This window comes from Oryctolagus cuniculus, chromosome 1, assembly GCF_964237555.1.
Source record: "Oryctolagus cuniculus chromosome 1, mOryCun1.1, whole genome shotgun sequence".
NCBI classification, from domain to species: domain Eukaryota; kingdom Metazoa; phylum Chordata; class Mammalia; order Lagomorpha; family Leporidae; genus Oryctolagus; species Oryctolagus cuniculus.
The window spans coordinates 94,975,385-94,994,593 of NC_091432.1; the positions used below are offsets into that span (position 1 = coordinate 94,975,385).

At 36.3% G+C, this 19,209-nt stretch overlaps 1 protein-coding gene across 5 annotated transcripts in view; it reads left to right on the forward strand.

The window, feature by feature from the left end:
• Nucleotides 1–19,209, forward strand: part of DYNC2H1 (dynein cytoplasmic 2 heavy chain 1) — a 367,303-nt gene that overhangs the window by 172,928 nt on the left and 175,166 nt on the right. For all 5 annotated transcript variants that reach the window (XM_051820199.2, XM_002708539.5, XM_051820207.2 and 2 more), the window contains 4 exons: nt 1,961–2,104; nt 4,425–4,514; nt 15,136–15,201; nt 17,035–17,085. In XM_051820199.2, coding sequence (XP_051676159.2) covers nt 1,961–2,104; nt 4,425–4,514; nt 15,136–15,201; nt 17,035–17,085 — 351 coding nt within the window. The remainder of the gene's footprint in view (nt 1–1,960; nt 2,105–4,424; nt 4,515–15,135; nt 15,202–17,034; nt 17,086–19,209) is intronic.

Consider the following 19,209-nt stretch of genomic DNA (forward strand, 5'->3'; position numbering starts at 1 on the left):
AGGGGTTAAGATGTTAGGTGCTTTGAGGATAAGGATTGCTGTTCAGTATAATCTGTGGTATTCTTTTGCTTTCTGATATTATAGTATCTATGGTAGAACTGTAGTTTTGCCTTGGTATTGAGAATATATATTGAAAAGAGTGTTAGAGAATATCTTTGCCATTTTTTAGACTTTTTCTTAAGACAAGTAAATCAAAAAACAAGAGGGTTATATAATCAAATTTTTTCATTAAAATATTTTTCATTTTCTGTTCATTTTGGACCTCATGAATGTGATGATGTTAACTATTTTGTTACAAGTAGTTTCAAATCCTTTTACTTTATTTTTTTGCTAATAGCTAGGCAAAATTCTAGCCTTATATTGGTATAATTTATAAGGTTATTTAAAAATTTTTCTGGGAATTTTAATTAAAAGGTAAGTTATTTTGATGGAAAGCTTTTGAAATCCATGCATAATGTTTTCATAATATGATTTTCTATTAACTTTTGGAAAATCTTTCAGAACTTTTCCTCATCTACATTCTAGTGACTGACCTTTGCTGGAGACACTCTGACAGCCCAGCAATTTAATGTTACCATGAATTTCCAGTCTCTAGCCCAACCTGAGCCCTCACTGACTTCCTGTAATCCTTTTCCATTCCTCTTAATGAATTTTTCCATAGATTATTTTCAGTACTTTTCTTGTTCATTTTGCCATTGTCTATCAATACGTTCTTCACTTGTGAAACAGTTCTGTTGAAACTAGAACTAAAGCTCATTGGTAGCTCAGTTCTAATCCATCCACTGTACATTCTCAGCCAGATGTGATTGTCATTTTATCCCCAAGAAATTTGAAATTTCTGTGCCTTCTCTTTCTTGACAGTTGTTTCTGAGTGACATACAGAATTTTTTAGTATCATATATGAAATCCAGTTATCTGATCATGACAACGTGGTACTTTCTCTGTTCAAAGACTTTCAGTCATATCCTATTCTTGTTTCTGTTATCTTTAACTTCAATAAGAATGAAACTCCCTCTATTTCCTGACTATGTTTACAATGAGCAATGCTAAGTGCTTCATTATCCGAATGTGGACACCTGATACGATCATCTTCTCTACCTGTAATTCTATCAGTGCTGTTGTTGGCACAAATTCCATATACTACTCCCATAGTTTGAACTTCTGTATGCTTCATGGACAGCCTCCTAGTCACCTGCTGTCTTGCATTACCTAAATTGGCTTTGAGATGTAAAATCCCATAATCTGTTCTCTGATCACATACTGTTTCCCATTTCATCTAACCCTCTCTTTCCTGGTACAAGTACTCTTGATTCTCATTAAGAAGAATCCATGAGGCCTGCGCCTCGGCTCACTTGGCTAATCCTCCGCCTGCGGCGCCAGCACCCCAAGTTCTAGTCCTGGTTGGGGCGCCAGAATCCCGATTGCTCTTCTTCCAGTCCAGCTCTCTGCTGTGGCCCGGGAGTGCAGTGGAGGATGGCCCAGGTCTTTGGGCCCTGCACCTGCATGGGAGACCAGGAGGAAGCACCTGGCTCCTGGCTTTGGATCGGTGCAGCATGCCGGCCACAGCACGCCAGCCATAGCAGCCATCTGGGGGGTGACCCAACGGAATAGGAAGACCTTTCTCTCTCTCTCTATCTAACTGCCTGTCAAAAAAAAAAAAAAAAAAAAAAAAAATCCATGAACCACTAGCTCTAGTATCTGAAGGATAGAAAAGTATATTTTGTTAAAGCAGCATTAAGGGACTAAGACATACTATTCCAAGCTTCATAAAAATAAGGGAAAAAAACTACTTTATGCTATTCTTTTTAATTGTAAAATTCTATAATTTGTCATCTTGATTTGTTGTATACAAAAGGATGTGGCTAGATATGTGCATAGTAGTCTGTAGCTAGCACTAAAACACTTGTACTAAGATATTTTTCCTTCACCTGGACCCCCTCTCCCCTCCAATGATTTACAGGAGCGGGATGATTATCTCCCTCTAGCTGAGAGTGCCAGCAAGATGTACTTCATTATCTCTGACTTGTCCAAAATTAATAACATGTACCGCTTTAGTTTGGCTGCATTTCTCCGACTTTTCCAAAGAGCTCTGCAAAACAAACAGGTAAGCTGCTGGTTATTGTGTAGCCAAGACTGAACTAGTGAGTTAACTTTTCTCTGTACTTAATTTATAATCATTATTTTCTGAGAAAACTTACGTAGAATTACATTTCAAAAGATTACATGTAACACTTTTAAACTATATTTGAAAGAAACCAATTTCCTAACTTTATATTCGTAACAAATTTTTCCATGGTGACAGTCTTTTTCCTGGAAATAATTTATGTTCTGTGTATAATTATAATATGTGGTCATTTAAAAAAACCAAGGACCAGAAAGGCATCAACATAAGAAATTATCCACTAATCCCATTACCTGTAGAAAAATCACATTTAACATTTCATTGTATATCCTTGTTGTTAGAGGCCATAAACTGTGTGAGGTATTTTTTTTACAAATTTATTTATTTATTATTTGAAAAGTGGAGTTACATAGAGGTATAGGCAGAGAGAGAGAGGTCTTCCATCTGCTGGTTCACACCCCAAAATGGCCTCAATGGCTGGAGTTGGGCTGATCCAAAACCAGGAACCAGGAGCTTCTTCTGGGTTTCCCACATGGCTACAGGGGCCCAAGGACTTGGGCCATCATCTCTAGCTTTCCTAGGCCATAGCAGAGAGCTGGATCAGAAATGGAGTAGCAGGGACTCAAACTGGCATCCATATATAATTCTGTATTGCAGGCGATGGCTTTACCTGCTATGCCACAGTGCCGGCCCCCAAGGAATTCTTCTATATAATGAAGATATACAAGTGTATACTTCCTAATCATTATTACATTCTTTTTCAAAAATTTTAAATAAAAATTTGAGAGGCAGAACAAGAGAGAGCGAGCTTCCATCAGGTAGTTCAATCCTCATATACCCACAGTGCTGGTGGTGGAATGGGAGATGGCAAAGTTAGGAGTTGAGAATTCATCTCCAGAGGCCTCTGACATGGGTAGCTGGAACCCTGCCACTTGAGCCATCACTGTTACTTCCCAGGGCAGCTGGTGTTGGGAGCTTGAGGCAAGCACTGAACCCAGGTGATGGGCATCCTAATTGGCAGTGTAACTGCTAGGCTGTCACATTGCCTTTGAAATAAATAAATACATCATGAAAACATAAAAAGAAAAAAATACGTATGAGTTTTTGAGATAACAGTTTCAAAATTATTCATCCTTACTCAACCTGGTGGGCATAATTTTATATTGTTTAGATTTGTATATTGGGAATGAAATTCTTTATAGGATGGTTCTGATCTTATTGTTTTGGGGCTAGATTGGTGATTATAATATGTGTGCAAGTAATTGAAATGGCCTTAGTCCAGATTGATGTAGTTAGTATTTTTTTAAAAGATTTATTTATTTTCCTTGGGGCTGGCAGTGTAGCACAGCAGGTTAAAGCCCTGGCCTGAAGCGCTGACATCACATATGGACACTGGTTCTAGGCCCGGCTGCTCCACTTCCTGTACAGCTCTCTGCTATGGCCTGGGAAAGCAGTAGAAGATGGCCCAAGTGATTGGGCCCCTGCACCCACTTGGGAAACACAGAAGAAGCTCCTGGTTCCTGGCTTCGGATCGGCTCAGCTCCGGCCATTGTGGCCATCTAGGGAGTGAACCAGCAGGTGGAAGACTTCTTGCTCTGTCTCTACCTCTCTCTGTAACTCTTGTCTTTCAAATAAATAAAATAAAATATTTTAAGAAAAATAAAGATTTATTTATATTACTTGGAAGTCAGAGTTGCATAGAGAGACAAGGAGAAGCAGAGAGAGGTCTTGCATCCACTGGTTCACTCCCTAATTGGCTGCAATGGCCGGAGCTGTGCCAATCTGAAGACAGGAGCCAGGAGCTTCTTCTGGATCTCCCACGCAGGTGCAGAAGCCCAAGGGCTTGGAGCATCTTCTATTGCTTTCCCAGGCCATAGCAGAGAGTTGTATAGGAAGTGGAGCAGCCGGGTCATGAACCGGCACCCATATGGGATGGCAGTACTGCAGGCGGCGGCTTTACCCACTACGCCACAGCATCAGCCCCGGAGATAGTATTTTTAATGCCAGCAGGAATCAAATTCATACGATAAAATTCAACTTTTGTTATATTGAGAAATGATTGTATTTTTTCATTTATTGAATGCCTTAACTCTACATTAAATAAAAAATTCATTTTTTTCTATTGCAGTAGTTTACAAGTTTAATGAGCTTACTTGTTTAGTACCTTTATTTTGATGGCAAAAGACATGTGTTTCAAAATCAGCTTTCATTCTGGAGGAACAGTTTATCAAAGTGATTAAGGAGTACTTTTTCATTGTTTATGAATTTCCTAATTTTAAAATTTTCATATTGTAATTTACAGGATTGTGAAAATACAGAACGGAGAATTCAGTCTCTTATTAGCTCATTAAAGCATATGGTATATGAATATATATGCCGTTGTCTATTTAAGGTAAGAAGGATTATATTTTTTAGATATAAAATACTGCTTAATTATATGTTTCACTCTGTATTTATAGTTACATAATTCTGCATATTAGAAATGTATTGAAATAGGCATTCGTGATATTTTTCCAGAATAATATCCATTGCTAACTGGAATAACTTACAGCATTTTGGGATACAGTGGGGAGAAAAGTGACAAGTGAGGAAGGGAGAGCAAATACTAAGTTAGTGATTTAGCCATGAACATTCTAGTAGTTATTAAAAGAGAGCAATAATACAGTGTTGTAATTCATTATCTACATAGAGTTTCTGAGATCAGATGAGATCAGGCACACTCAGGACTGCTTGGCCATAGACTGCACAGAGTTTTTTATCACCAGCACGAATGACAATTTGGGCTGCATTTGGGATGGTTAGCAGCATCCATGGTCTCTAACAACTGATGGCAGTAGCACATCCTACTCTGAATTGTGAAAGTTAAAATATCTGTAAATATGACCCGGTGGCCCCTGAGTTGGGGTACAAATGCATTAATCATTGCTGGCATTAGGGAGTAAAATACTACCTGTTCCCGAGATATAAGCAAAATTTGTTAAGTGTTCATATTAAAAAGACCCTAGAGAAACACACAATGAACAGTGTCTTAGAAATATTTGAATATTATTGAAAACATAGATGCCTTACAATTTACATATTTTTAAAATGTAGATATAGCTTAAGACATAATGTTATAGAAGGCAATTTACTATTAGAGAGATATAGAGGTATGGTTCAGTTACATTGGCTTCTTAGTAAATCTTGATAAATGTACAGTCAATATACTTTTTAGAACAGGATAGTAATTTTTATGAATTTCTTGAGGACGTTTCTTTGTGATGGAGAATAGATTCTTCAAAATACCTTTCAGTACTTTGATGAAGGTTGTTACTGGGAATTGAAAGAATTACAGTTGAACATTTCTGCAGAATTCCTTCTTTAATGGGAAGTATGGATTTGTGTTTTTTTTTTTAAAGATGTTACAGTTAACTGTGATTCTAAAATTCACCTTTGGGCCTCAATTATAATTTGTATAAAATGAGGAATTGTTTGTAAATGATCTCTGCACCATCTTTTCACTAAAATGTTATGATCCTAGATATGAAGACATTCTTTTTAGTGGTATAGTTGGTACATATGGTAGAGAGCTATGACTGATAAGTTAGAGATATCATGATCTCCCTAACATTTGTTTAATGTGTTATTTCATGTAATGCTTAAAAGATTTTATTATATAAAATTTAAAATTCTTTTAAGAAAGAGTTTCAACCTTAATGGAACAATGTAAAAAAAAATGGTAAAGGTTCATTTACCCTCTAGTTCAACTCTATTCCTTCATCAAAATAAACTAGTTCAACTTTTGATTTCTTTCTAAGTCAATTTCCTTTCTCTTTATATTCATGTATACAAATACATATATATAATTTTTAAAAATTTTTGTTCTACATATCTTTTTTGTAGCTTCTCTTTTATTGCAGTAGATCTTAAAGATCTTTCTATAAGTATAAAAATGTTAAACTCATTATTTTTAGTGTTGTATGGTATTCCACGATACAGTTATATAGGTTAAAATCCCTTATTCAAAATATTTGTGACCGGAAGTGTTTCCATATCATAATGAGATATCTCAGAAATGTAGCTGGCATCTGAGCACTAAATTCCTTTATGACTTCAGGTAATTTTATATAGTACTTTTAGTGTACCCTTGTGTTCACTGTGACTCATCACAGTCAGGTGTGTATTTTTTCACTTATGACATCATATTCAAATGTTTAGGATTATTTGGTATAATGAGTAAGAAACTGCTTGGGGTACTCATATCCCACATTGGAATGCTTAGGTTTGAGTTCTGGCTCTGTTCCTGACTCCAGCTTCCTGCTAATGTGTACACTGGAAGGCAGCATGTGATGTCTCAAGTAATTGGATCACTGCCACGCATGTGGTGGACCTGGATTGAGTTCCTGGCTCATGGCTTCTGTATTTATGGGCCTTGAGGAGGGGAATTAGCAGGTGCAAGATCCCTGTCTGCAATTTAGATAATTGTTTTTTAAGTTTAGGATTATTGAGCATTTCAGATTTCCAAGTTTTGGATTGGGATGCTCAACCTGGCTCCTACTTTATCTACTATTATTAAATATTAGATCTTCCCTCCTCCTTTCCTCGCTCCCTCCCTCCATCCCTTCTTTCCTTTCTTCCTTCCTCTCTCTCTCTCTCTGTACACACACACACACACACACACACACACACACACACACAGAGTATTATGAAAGACTGTAATAAAACAGTGCATTCATTGTTATCTGTATGTGGAAATTATTTCTATTCAGTAGATTTCTGGATGGAACATAAGTGCTGACCCCAAATTTTCAATTTGAAAATTTTCTTAAATATTATGAAATAGACTTCTCAAAAGGTTTTTGTTTTTTTAACCAGTTAATACTCCTATCCACAGAATAATTGAAGGTACCTTCTTCCTTGAATCCTTATCAGTCCTGAGTGTTAGCATTTTTTAATTTTTTCACCAAACTCTGGTTTATATATATTATCTTACTGCTTTATAGCTTCTCTTTCTTGTTTTCAACATTATTTTTACCTTTTTTTCCTTATCTTGCCATATTTGTTTTCTTGGTGTTTTAAAGAATAAGATTTTTTTAAAGATTTATTTATTTATTTGGAAGGCAGAGTTACAGAGAGACAGAGGCAGAGGCAGAGGCAGAGAGAGATCTTCCATTGGCTAGTTCACTCCCCATATGGCTGCAAAGGCTGGAGCTGGGCCTATCCCAATCCAGGAGCCTGGAGCTTCTTCCAGATCTCCAAGAGGGTGCAGGGTCCCAAGGACTTGGGCTGTCTTCCACTGCTTTCCCAGGCACATTAGCAGGGAGCTGGATTGGAAGTGGAGCAGCCAGGACTCAAACAGGCACCCATGTTGGATGCTGGCACTGCAGTCAGTGTCTTTACCTACCGTGCCACAAAGCTGGCCCCAAGATATTGTTTTCTATTAAATAAATCTATCCTATTATAATTATTGTTTTTATATTTTATTTTGAATCATTGGCTCTAAAAATTCCTATTAAATTTGATTATGCAGTTTTTAAAATATAGTTTTAACCTCGTATTTTCTAATGAAAATATAAAGCTCTAGTTTCATTTTGGTTAATATTATGATAATGTGTTAAATGATTTTTTTTATTTTAAGGCCCCTAGATTTACATAGGCTAACTTTTACTCAGCAAATATAAATTTCCAAAGTGTGGATTACAGTGGCTTTCCCCCCCATAACTTCCCTCCCACCCAAAACCCTTCCATCTCCTGCTCCCTCTCCCATTCCATTCACATCAAGATTCATTTTCAATTATCTTTATATACAGAAGATCAGTTTAGTATATATTAAGTAAAGATTTCAACAGTTTGCACCCACACAGAAACACAAAGTGTAAAATAATGTTTCAGCACTAGTTATAGCATTAATTCACATTGAACAACACATTAAGGACAGAGATCCTACATTTGGAGTAAGTGCACAGTGACTCCTGTTGTTGACTTAATAAATTGACATTCTTGTTTATGGCATCCGTAATCTCCCTAGGCTCTAGTCATGAGTTGCAAAGGCTATGGAAGCCTTTTGAGTTCTGCCAACTGTGATCTTATTTAGACAAGGTCATAGTCAAAGTGGAAGTTCTCTCCTCCCTTCAGAGAAAGGTACCTCCTTCTTTGATGGGCTCTCACTCACAGAGATCTTTCATTTAGGTTTTTGTTGTTGTTGTTTGCCAGAGTGTCTTGGCTTTCCATGCCTAAAATACTCTCATGGGCTCTTCAGCCAGATCTCAGTGCCTTAAGGGCTGATTCTGAGGCCAGACTGCTGTTTAGGGCATCTGCCATTCTATGAGTCTGCTGTGTATCCCGCTTCCCATGTTGCATCATTCTCTCCCTTTTTTATTCTATCAGTTAGTATTTGCAGACACTAGTCTTGTTTATGTGATCCCTTTGACTCTTATTCCTATCATTTTGATCCATTGTGAACAGAAATTGATCACTAGGACGAGTGAGATGGCATTGGTACATGCCACCTCGATGGGATTGAATTGGAATCCCCTGGTATGTTTCTAACTCTACCATTTGGGGCAAGAGAGCTTGAGCATGTCCCAAATTGTACATCTCTTCCCTCTCTTATTCCCACTCTTACATTTAACAGGGATCACTTTTCAGTTAAGTTTCAACACTTAAGTATAACTGTGTATTAATTACAGAATTCAACCAGTAGTATTAAGTAGAACAAACAAAAAAAAATACTAAGAGGGATAACGTATTAAGTTATTCATCAACAGTCAGGGCAAGGGCTGATCAAGTCACCGTTCCTCATAGTGTTCATTTCACTTTAACAGGTTTCCTTTTTGCTTGGTTAGTTGTCACTGATCAGGGAGAACATATGATATTTGTCCCTTTGGGACTGGCTTAATTCACTCAGAATGATGTGTTCCAGATTCCTCCATTTTGTTGAAAATGACCAGATTTCATTGGTTTTTACTGCTGTATAGTATTCTATAGAGTACATGTCCCATAATTTCTTTACCCAGTCTACTGTTGATGGGCATTTAGGTTGATTCCAGGTCTTAGCTGTTGTGAATTGAGCTGCAATAAACATTAATGTGCAGACAGCTTATTTGTTTGCCAATTTAATTTCCTTTGAGTAAATTCCAAGGGGTGGGATGGCTGGGTTGAATGGTAGGGTTATATTCAGGTTTCTGAGGAATCTCCAGACTGACTTCCACAGTGGCTTAACCAGTTTGCATTCCCACCAACAGTGGGTTAGTGTCCCTTTTTTCCCACATCCTCACCAGCATCTGTTGTTGGTGAATGTGAGCCATTCTAACCGGGGTGAGGTGAAACCTCATTGTGGTTTTGATTTGCATTTCCCTGATTGCTAGTGATCTTGAACATTTTTCCATGTGCCTGTTGGCCATTTGGATTTCCTCTTTTGAAAATGTCTATTGAGGTCCTTGGCCCATCTCTTGACTGGGTTGCTTGTTTTGTTTTTTGTGGAGTTTCTTGATCTCTTTGTAGATTCTGGTTATTAATCCTTTATCTGTTGCATAGTTTGCAAATATTTTTTCCTATTCTGTCAGTTGCCTCTTCACTTTCCTGAGGGTTTCTTTTGCAGTACAGAAACTTCTCCATCTGATGCAATCCCAAGTATTAATTTTGGCTTTGACTGCTTGTGTTTCTGGGGTCTTTTCCAAGAAGTCTTTGCCGGTACCTATATCATGCAGGGTTTCTCCAATGTTCTCTAATAATTTAATGGTGTCGGGTCGTAGATTTACGTCTTTAATCCATGGTTAGTGGATTTTTGTGTAAGGTGTAAGGTAGGGGTCTTGCTTCATGCTTCTGCATGTGGACATCCAATTTTCCCAGCACCATTTATTGAATAGACTGTCCTTACTCCAGGGATTGGTTTTGGATCCTTGTTCAAATATAAGTTGGCTGTAGATGTTTGGATTGATTTCTGGTGTTTCTATTCTGTTCCATTGGTCTATCCATCTGTTTCTGTACCAGTACCATGCTGTTTTGATTACAACTGCCCTGTAGTATGTCCTGAAATCTGGTATTGTGATGCCTTCAGCTTTGTTTTTGTTGTACAAGATTGCTTTAGCTATTCGAGGTCTCCTGTGTCTCCATATAAATTTCAGCACCATTTTTTCCAGATCTGAGAAGAAGGTCTTTGGTATCTTGATTGGTATTGCATTGAATCTGTAAATTGCTTTTGGGAGAATGGACATTTTGATGATTTTGATTCTTCCAATCCATGAGCATGGATGATTTTTCCATTTCTTGGTATCCTCTTCTATTTCTTTCGTTAAGAGTTTGTAATTCTCATCACAGAGATCTTTAATGTCCTTGGTTAAGTTTATTCCTAGGTATTTGATTGTTTTTGTGGCTATTATGAATGGGATTGATCTTAGAAGTTCTTTCTCAGCTGTGGCATTGCCTTGTATACAAAGGCTCTTGATTTTTGTGCATTGATTTTATATCCTGCTACTTTGCCAAGCTCTTCTATGAGTTCCAATAGTCTCTTAGTAGAGTTCTTTGGATCCCCTAAGTAAAGAATCATATCGTCTGTAAAGAGGGATAGTTTGAGTTCTTCCTTCCCAATTTGTATTCCTTTAATTTCTTTTTCTTGCCAAATAGCTCTAGCTAAAACTTTGAGAACTATATTGAATAGCAGTGGTGAGAGTGGGTATCCCTGTCTGGTACCAGATCTCAGTGGAAATGTTTCCAACTTTTCCCCATTCAATAGGATGCTGGCCGTGGGTTTTTCATAAATTGCTTTGATTGTATTGAGGAATGTTCCTTCTATACCCAGTTTGCTTAGATTTTTCATCATGAAAGGGTGTTGAATTTTATCAGATGCTTTCTCTGCATCTATTGAGATAATCATATCTTTTTCCTTCTGCAGTCTGTTAATGTGGTGTATCACATTGATTGTTTTGCAAACATTGAACCATCCCTGCATACCAGGGATAAATCCCAATTGTTCTGGGTGGATGATCTTTCTGATATGTTGTTGCATTCCATTGGCCAGAATTTTATTGAGGATTTTTGTGTCTATGTTCTTCAGGGATATTGGTCTGTAATTTTCTTTCAGTGCTGCATCTTTCTCTGGCTTAGGGATTAAGGTGATGCTGGCTTCATAGAAAGAATTTTGGAGGACTCCCTCTTTTTTGATTGTTCTGAATATTTTGAGAAGAATTGGAGTTAGTTCTTCTTTAAATGTCTGGTAGAATTCAGCAGTGAATCCATCTGGTCCTGGGCTTTTCTTTGTTGGGAGGGCCTTTATTACTGTTTCAATTTCTGTCTCAGTTATGTCTCAGTTATTAGGTTTTCTGTGTCTTCCTGGTTCAATTTAGGTAGGTTGCATGTGTCCAGGAATCTATCCATTTCTGATAGGTTTCCCTGTTTGCTGGCATACAAGTCCTTGTAGTAATTTCTGATGATTCTTTTTATTTCTGTGGTGTCTGTTGTTATGTTTCCTTTTTCATCTCTGATTATTGATTTGGGTCTTTTCTCTTTTTTTAGTTGGGCCCATGGGTGTCAATTTTGTTTATTTTTTCACAAAACCAGCTCCTCATTTGGCTGATTTTTTGTAATTTTTTTTGGATTCAATCCTATTGATTTTTTTCTCTGATTTTAATTATTTCTCTTCTCCTTCTGGATTTGAGTCTGGTTTGCTGCAGTTTTTCTAGATCCTTGAGATGCATTAAAAGCTCATCTATTTGGTGCCTTTCCAATTTCTTGATGTAGGCACCTATTGCTATAAACTTTCCTCTCAACACTGCTTTTGCTGTATCCCATAAGTTTTGATATGTTGTGCTGTTATCCTCATTTACTTCCAGAAAGTTCTTGATTTCTCTTTTGATTTCTTGAATGACCCAGTGTTCATTCAGGAGCATGTTGTTCAGTCTCCATGTATTTGCATATACTCTAGGGATTCCTGAGTTTCTATTTTCCAACTTCATTCTACTGTGGTGAATAAGTGCTATTCTTAATGTTTTCAGATGAAAGATAAAACTTCCTTCCTATGCATTAATACGATTTGTAGCTAATTAGAATTTGTTGCTTGTTTGTACTTTGTGTACCTTAATTCAGTTTGTATATTTTTATTTTATTTTTAGTCGTACAATATATTTACTAATTATATTTAAATCCTTATTTCATATGCTTTATGTTGTTATTAGGAAAGCATGAGTAATTACCAAGATAATTTACTGTATCAGTGAAATATACCTAGATTTACTTTCTTTAAATCACTTTACTTTGGTAAAATGCATTTAAGTTAGACTAAAGGCAGCATTTGTTACACTGGAAGAGAGTTTGAAAGGCTTAACCTCCTTAATATATTGTTACTCAGCAACTGAAAGTCATTAGAAAAAGCTGTGGGTTATGATTTTTAAGACATGCTTTTTAATTGGTGATGGAATATCTGTTTTGTGAAATTCATGTTTGTGTTTGAGTACTGTTAATGCAGCATGAATTCAGTATTCTGTAGTTTCAGTGGCAAATTCAGAAAGCACATCCATCTTAAAGCAATGAGATCTATTTCTCAAGATTTAATAGTATAACCTTACTAAAGATGGAACCAATTTCATATTTAAGTGAAAGCTTTTGGATTTTAATAATCAGCATAAAATTAAACTGCCTGCCAGGGTTTCTTTCCCTCTGATATTGCGGTTGTGTTGGTGACAGCAGTATGGCAACAATAGGCTCTTAAAATAGAGACAGATTAGGATTGTTAGTATTCACATCACATTAAACTGAAAGCAAGTGGACCTAAAACAGAAAAATGATTGACTTGTTTTGTAGCAGAAAATTTAGACTTTTGGTATACTAAACCTAATAAAGCCATCTAGAATTTCAATTAGATTATTGGCTATATTACTTTCTTCTTTTATCAACCAATGTTTATTTCAGTTACCTAAATCTTTTAGAAAATTGTAGGATACATATATTTGACTCCCCACGGCTTTGATTATAATACAACTATCTACAAGTAAGTATATTGATGTAGTGTTTCTTTATCTCAATTCATAGAAGTTACTAGAGTGTTAGATTCTAAAAATATTGGATGAGTATACATAAAGGGGCTGGAAGAGAGGATTGAGCGAATATATTCTTGCTGTTTCCCCTTCTTTATGAAAATATTGTCTCAAATCTAAAATGCTATGGAAGGAATACTAATTGTAAAGCTGTTTCATGTAGTTTCTTGAATACTAATATCCCTGTAGCTCACCTTGCCTCCCTTTCCAAAAGAATTTGTTCATTGACTATGTAAAATTCAGATGGATAGCGCATTTTAAAATAAAACCCTATTTCATGATGGCATTTTTTATACAGATAGCTTAATTTGGATGCTGCTGGGGTTTTTTTCCTTATCAAAATGTGTTTTCTTATAATAAATATGTGGAAGTTCTTTCTTGCACTTTTTTGAAATTTTATAACCTGTGAGTGTTAAAGTAAATTTGATAATTTCGATTTTTTTTCTCCTTAGATATCTTGGAAATAGTACTGTATCTCACACTTAGAGTTTTGTGGTAGTTGAATGTGCATAGAATTGTTCATTTAAATTTTTACAGCATTTAACATATTAAAACACCAAATCTTATTTTTCATAGGTGCCATGTATTTAAGAGACATGTGCTTTTGAAATATCATGTGATAATTACATCTATTCCATTTTCATATTACATTTCTGACACAATGTCCATATGGGATGCTGAAGTTGCTTTACCCCTTCAGCCATAACACAGTCCCTGGAACAAATGTTTTCATGAGCTGCTGCCTCTGCTAGCCCCCAGAATTTAAGGCGGAAGCCCTTGGGATCACATAGAGTGAATGTGTGCAGCTCCTGGGCTTATGTCCCCAAACTCCTATGATTTCAGGATGCAAGGGAACTGTTCTCTGCTTTGCAAGGGGCCCTGACTGCTCTGATCCCTTCTGGTAGCAGGGGTACCGAGATGTGCTATATGACTTTTCACAGCACAGTCCAGCATTCTCTGGAGGTGGGGGAGGGGAAGAGAGAGAATCTGGCTTATATTCTTGGAACCAAGTCCTCACTCAAAGCCCTCCCAGTGACTACCTCCCAGGCTGGAGTAATAGGGGTGCATGCAGCAGTTCTTCTTACCTTCACATGGTAAGATGAAGGACAGGTGGCTGCAGAGCCCAGCCACTGCAGCAGTTTCTCTTCCCTCACTGTCCCACAAGCCTTCCTTGTTTAGTCTCTTCTCCATGGAAAATTTCTATCAGACTCTTGAAACGTGGTCCTTTTATTTCCTGCCTTCCTGCCTTCCTGCCTTTTTTGTACCCTAGGGTGACTGTTCACCCATCTTGGATCTCCCTTAATTTTTAACTTAGAAGGTTAATCAGTGTCCAGTACAAGAAAATACTGTAATTGTGGTAACTGCATGTAGTCCCCATTCATTTCAACCTACACAATTAAAAATTGAAGATTACTGATGTATGAGGTTAATCTTGTTATTAATAATCTAAAACTCAAACAGTATTTTTCACTTTGTGTTTCTATGTGGGTGCAAACTGTTCAAATCTCTACTTAATGTATACTAAACTGATCTTCTGTATATAAAGAGAATTGAAAATGAATCTTGATATGAATGGAAGGGGAGAGAGAGCGGGAAAGGGGAGGGTTGCTGGTGGGAGGGAAGTCACTGGGAGGGGAAAGCCATTGTAATCCATAAGCTGTACTTTGCAAATTAATATTCATTAAATAAAAGTTAAAAATAAATAAACAAATAAATGCTTAATTAAAAAAAACCTAAAACTGACAATTAGATTTCATCTGGCTAAAAGTTAGTTTAGTTTATTCTGTGAGATGCACATGACACTTAAGTCCTTTCTTTAAAAAATTTATCACTTTATCTTCTCCAACTCCAACTTAGAAGTGTTCCTAGGTAGATGCAATCTAATTAGTGATTTATTTTATCAATAAAAGTAATTTAAAGAGAAAATACAGATTTTTGTGAATCAGAAGTCTTACAGAGACACAAATTTTGAAAAAGCAAGATAACATCTATTATTCTTTGCAGGCTGATCAGTTGATGTTTGCTTTGCATTTTGTTCGAGGCATGCATCCAGAACTTTTTCAAGAAAATGTAAGTTGAATTAAAGGATGAAAATTTTAGAGTTACATAGAAACTTGGTAATGGGTAGATTTAGAGTTAAAATAGAAGGTAGTTTATGCTAGGTATTATCTATCAACCTAGTATGTTTTACTAAGATAAAAATTTAGTGTTAATGATGTTGATTTATAATTGTTTTTTCCTGTTGGTTAAACCCAATAGTTCAGGGTCATAGAAATTTAAGTCATTTAGCAAGGTGCCTACATTTTCTGAACATAGACTTAACCTTAGGCTTCAGTCAGCATTCTACTTTTCCAGGCCTAAGCAGGGGGATTGATAAATAGATACAGTGGGACAATATATGTTTATCATTACATTATGTATTACTTCCACTGATTTTCAAGAGTTAGCAGGTGAAGCAAGAAAGTGAGGGTTTCTCAGATGCTTTCTTGAGCTTGTAGGCTTATGTTAATTTTTATGTATAATTGGTCTTCTTTATTTGTGATTTTATTTCTTACTTGCCATATAACTGCCTCTCAAAAAGAACCTTACTTGAGCTAGAGTTAACCAATCCACTCTTGGTCTGCTTTTAATTTTCTAAAAGTTTATTTGCTGGTGAATTTTTTTCCTCATAATTATGCTGTGATTATAAAGTGAAAGTTGTTTCTGATGTGCTGTACAACCACTTCTCAAAAGAACCTCCCTACAGCTAGAGTTACTAATTCATGACTGATTTGCTTCTAATTTTTTAAAAGTTTATTTGCTGGTGAATTTTCTCATAATTATGCCATTAGTGACAGCCTAGTAGCCAGGCTATTAGCGGATGGTATATGGACGATGCAGCTTTGACCTAGCAACATTTAACTCTGCTTTTAGAGTCAAATTTTAACTATCTTTTGGGTCCGCCTCATTGAATGCAAATCATCCACAAATTTTTTTCAAACTCTGTGTACTCTGGCTGACATATGATTTCTCTTGAATTAATTAACTTGATTCTTTTTGTATCTACTATTAACTTTGATGTCTTTCCCGAATTCTGTGTAATGTTTTCCCACTGGGATCAGTGTGTTACATGCAATAATGCCTATTTTCTCTCCTGTAGTATAAATAACTTATAATTGGGAAAGGTGAACATTTTTATCTGACTCACATATTGTAGTAGTCATCATTCCTGTTTTACTTATTTGTGGCTGTATAATGCCAGTATGAAGAGTAGGTGGAGTGTATAGAGGCAGGAAATATGTTGCTTTGGATCTTTTCCATTACTCTCAAATTTTCATGTATTTTGCTCATTTTCTGGTTAGTAGGTGGCAAACAGTGTGTTAGTTCCCAATGTTATATATCTGGGGCATGCCCAGGGTGAAGACAAACATTTTCTTAGAAGACTGGAATTCATAGCACTTAATCAATCTTGGTTCTATGACTGAAAAAAAAAAGGATTAATAACAATCTACAGGAAAATAAAACAGAAATACTTATGTTTTGCAACATGTATAATATTTAAATTTTGATGTACCTTACTGCTTGTCTATTAGGAATAGCATATGAAAGAACCAATTAGCAGGTAGTGACAAACTTTAATTGAATTAAATGTATAAATATTTAGATGTTGAGAGTAATATATATAATATAGTTATATCTTTTGTTTGCATAAATCTTTCTCAATTTTATATTAATATTTTATATTAGTATATAAACTCATTGTTATTATGTTAACGTACTACAAGGAATAAGAAGATATGAAAGAAGTTCTTTTTTCCTATGCCTTAGAAAGTTGGATTGTATGCCATCTTACAGGGAAATTAAGATTATTTTGTTAATTGGTTAATTTTATATTTTTGTGTTCTTCATATTTTTGCTCAATAGGAATGGGATACATTTACAGGTGTGGTTGTTGGAGACATGTTGCGGAAAGCTGTAAGTTAAAAATAACAAAATCTTAATATTTCACTCTTAGAGAAAATAATTCTGATATTGGCTACATGAAATGGGGCCAGCACTGTAGCATAGTGGGTTAAGCTGTGACTACAGTGCCTACATCTCATATAGGTGCTGGTTCTTTTTTTTTTTTTTTTTTTTTAATTTATTTGACAGGTAGAGTTATAGACAGTGAGAGAGAGACAGAGAGAAAGTTCTTCCTTCCGTTAGCTCACCCCTCAAATGGACTCTGCGGCTGGTGCTGCGCTGATCCAAAGCCAGGAGCCAGGTGTTTCCTCCTGGTTTCCCATGCGGGCGCAGGCGCCCAAGCACTTGGGCCATCCTCCACTGCCCTCCTGGGCCACAGCAGAGAGCTAGATTGGAAGAGGAGCAACCAGGACTAGAACTCGATGCCCATATGGGATGCTGGTGCCACAGGTGGAGGATTAACCAAGTGAACTACAGTGTCGGCCCCCTAGGTGCTGGTTCTAATTCAGCTCCTGCTGATGTGCCTGGTAAAGCAGCAGAAGATGGCCCAAATGTTTGGGCCCCTGCACCCATGAGGGGGACCTGGATGAAGCTTCTTGGTTCTGCTTGGCCCAACCCAGGCCATTGTGGCTGTTTGGTATATGAACCAGTGGGTGGGAGACATTTCTCTCTCTCTCTGTCTCTGTCTCTCTCTCTGTAACTATGCCTTTCAAGTAAAAAACTACACAAATAAATCTATATGAAATATAATTTTTTTCAGAGTTTTAAATTACTGTTGAGATTTGATCAGAGAAGTATTTAATGGAGTCTGTTGCTCCACTGTAATTGGAAATTCATATTTTTTGACTATGAGAAAAACATATTTTTGCTGCAATTTAATTTATTTTTACTATATATATGTGTATATATGTATGTATATATGTGTATATATGTACATGTGTATGTATGTATGTGTGTATATATATATATATATATATATATAAAACTTTTCCTCAACAGTTGAGACAAAGGCTATTCAAACTCATTGCTTCTCAAAGTGTCATTTTCACTTCTGTAGTTTGCCTTTTAGGTGCTCTATTAGTTATCACAGATCAAGGAGAACATATGGTATTTGTCCTTTTTGGACTGGCTTATTGCACCAAGTATGATGTTTCCCAGTTTCATCCATTTTGTGGCAAATGACCAAGTTGTTTTTTTTTTTTAACTACTGTGTAATATTTCATGGTGTACATATCTGATAATTTCTTTATCCAGTCTTCAGTTGATAGGCATTTGTGTTGATTCCATATCTTAGCTATTGTGAATTGAGCTACAATAAACATGGGGGTACAGATAACTTTCGTATGCTGATTTCATTTCTCTTGGGTAATTCCCAGGAGTGGGATGGCAGAGTCATAATGTAGGTCCATATTCGGATTTCTGAGGTATCCCCATACTGTCTTTCACAGTAGCTTTACCAGTTTATATTCCCACCAACAGTGGATTAGGGTACCTTTCTCTCAACAACCTTGGCAGCTTTGTTGTTATTCAGGGTCTCCTGTGTTTCCATATGAATTTCAATATCACTTTTTCTATATCTGAGAATAATGTCCTGGTATTTTGATTGGTATCATACTGAATCTGTAAATGTGGACATTTTTACAATATTGATTCTTCCAACCCATAAACATGGAAGATTTTTCCATTTTTTTTGTATCTTCTATTTCTTTAATGTTTTCTATTTCTCATTGTAAATTCTTTGACATCCTTGTTGAAGTTTATTTCAAGGTATTTGATCTTTATTTGGTAGCTATTTTGAATGGAATTGTTCTTAGAAGTTCTTTCTTGGCCGTGGCAGTGTCTGTATCTATAGAGGCTGTTGATTTTGTGCATTGATTTTATATCCTGCCACCTTACAAAATTCTTCTATGATTTCCAATATTCTCTTAGTGGAGTCTTTTGGATTCCCTATATACATAGAATCACGTCATCAGCAAATAGGGATAATTTGACTTCCTCCTTCCCAATTTGTATTGCTTTAATTTCTTTTTCCTGTCCAATGGCTCTAGCTAAATCTTCCAGGACTGTATTGAATAGCAATGGTGAGAGTGGGCATACTTGTCTGGTTCCTGATCTCAATGAGAATGCTTCCAACTT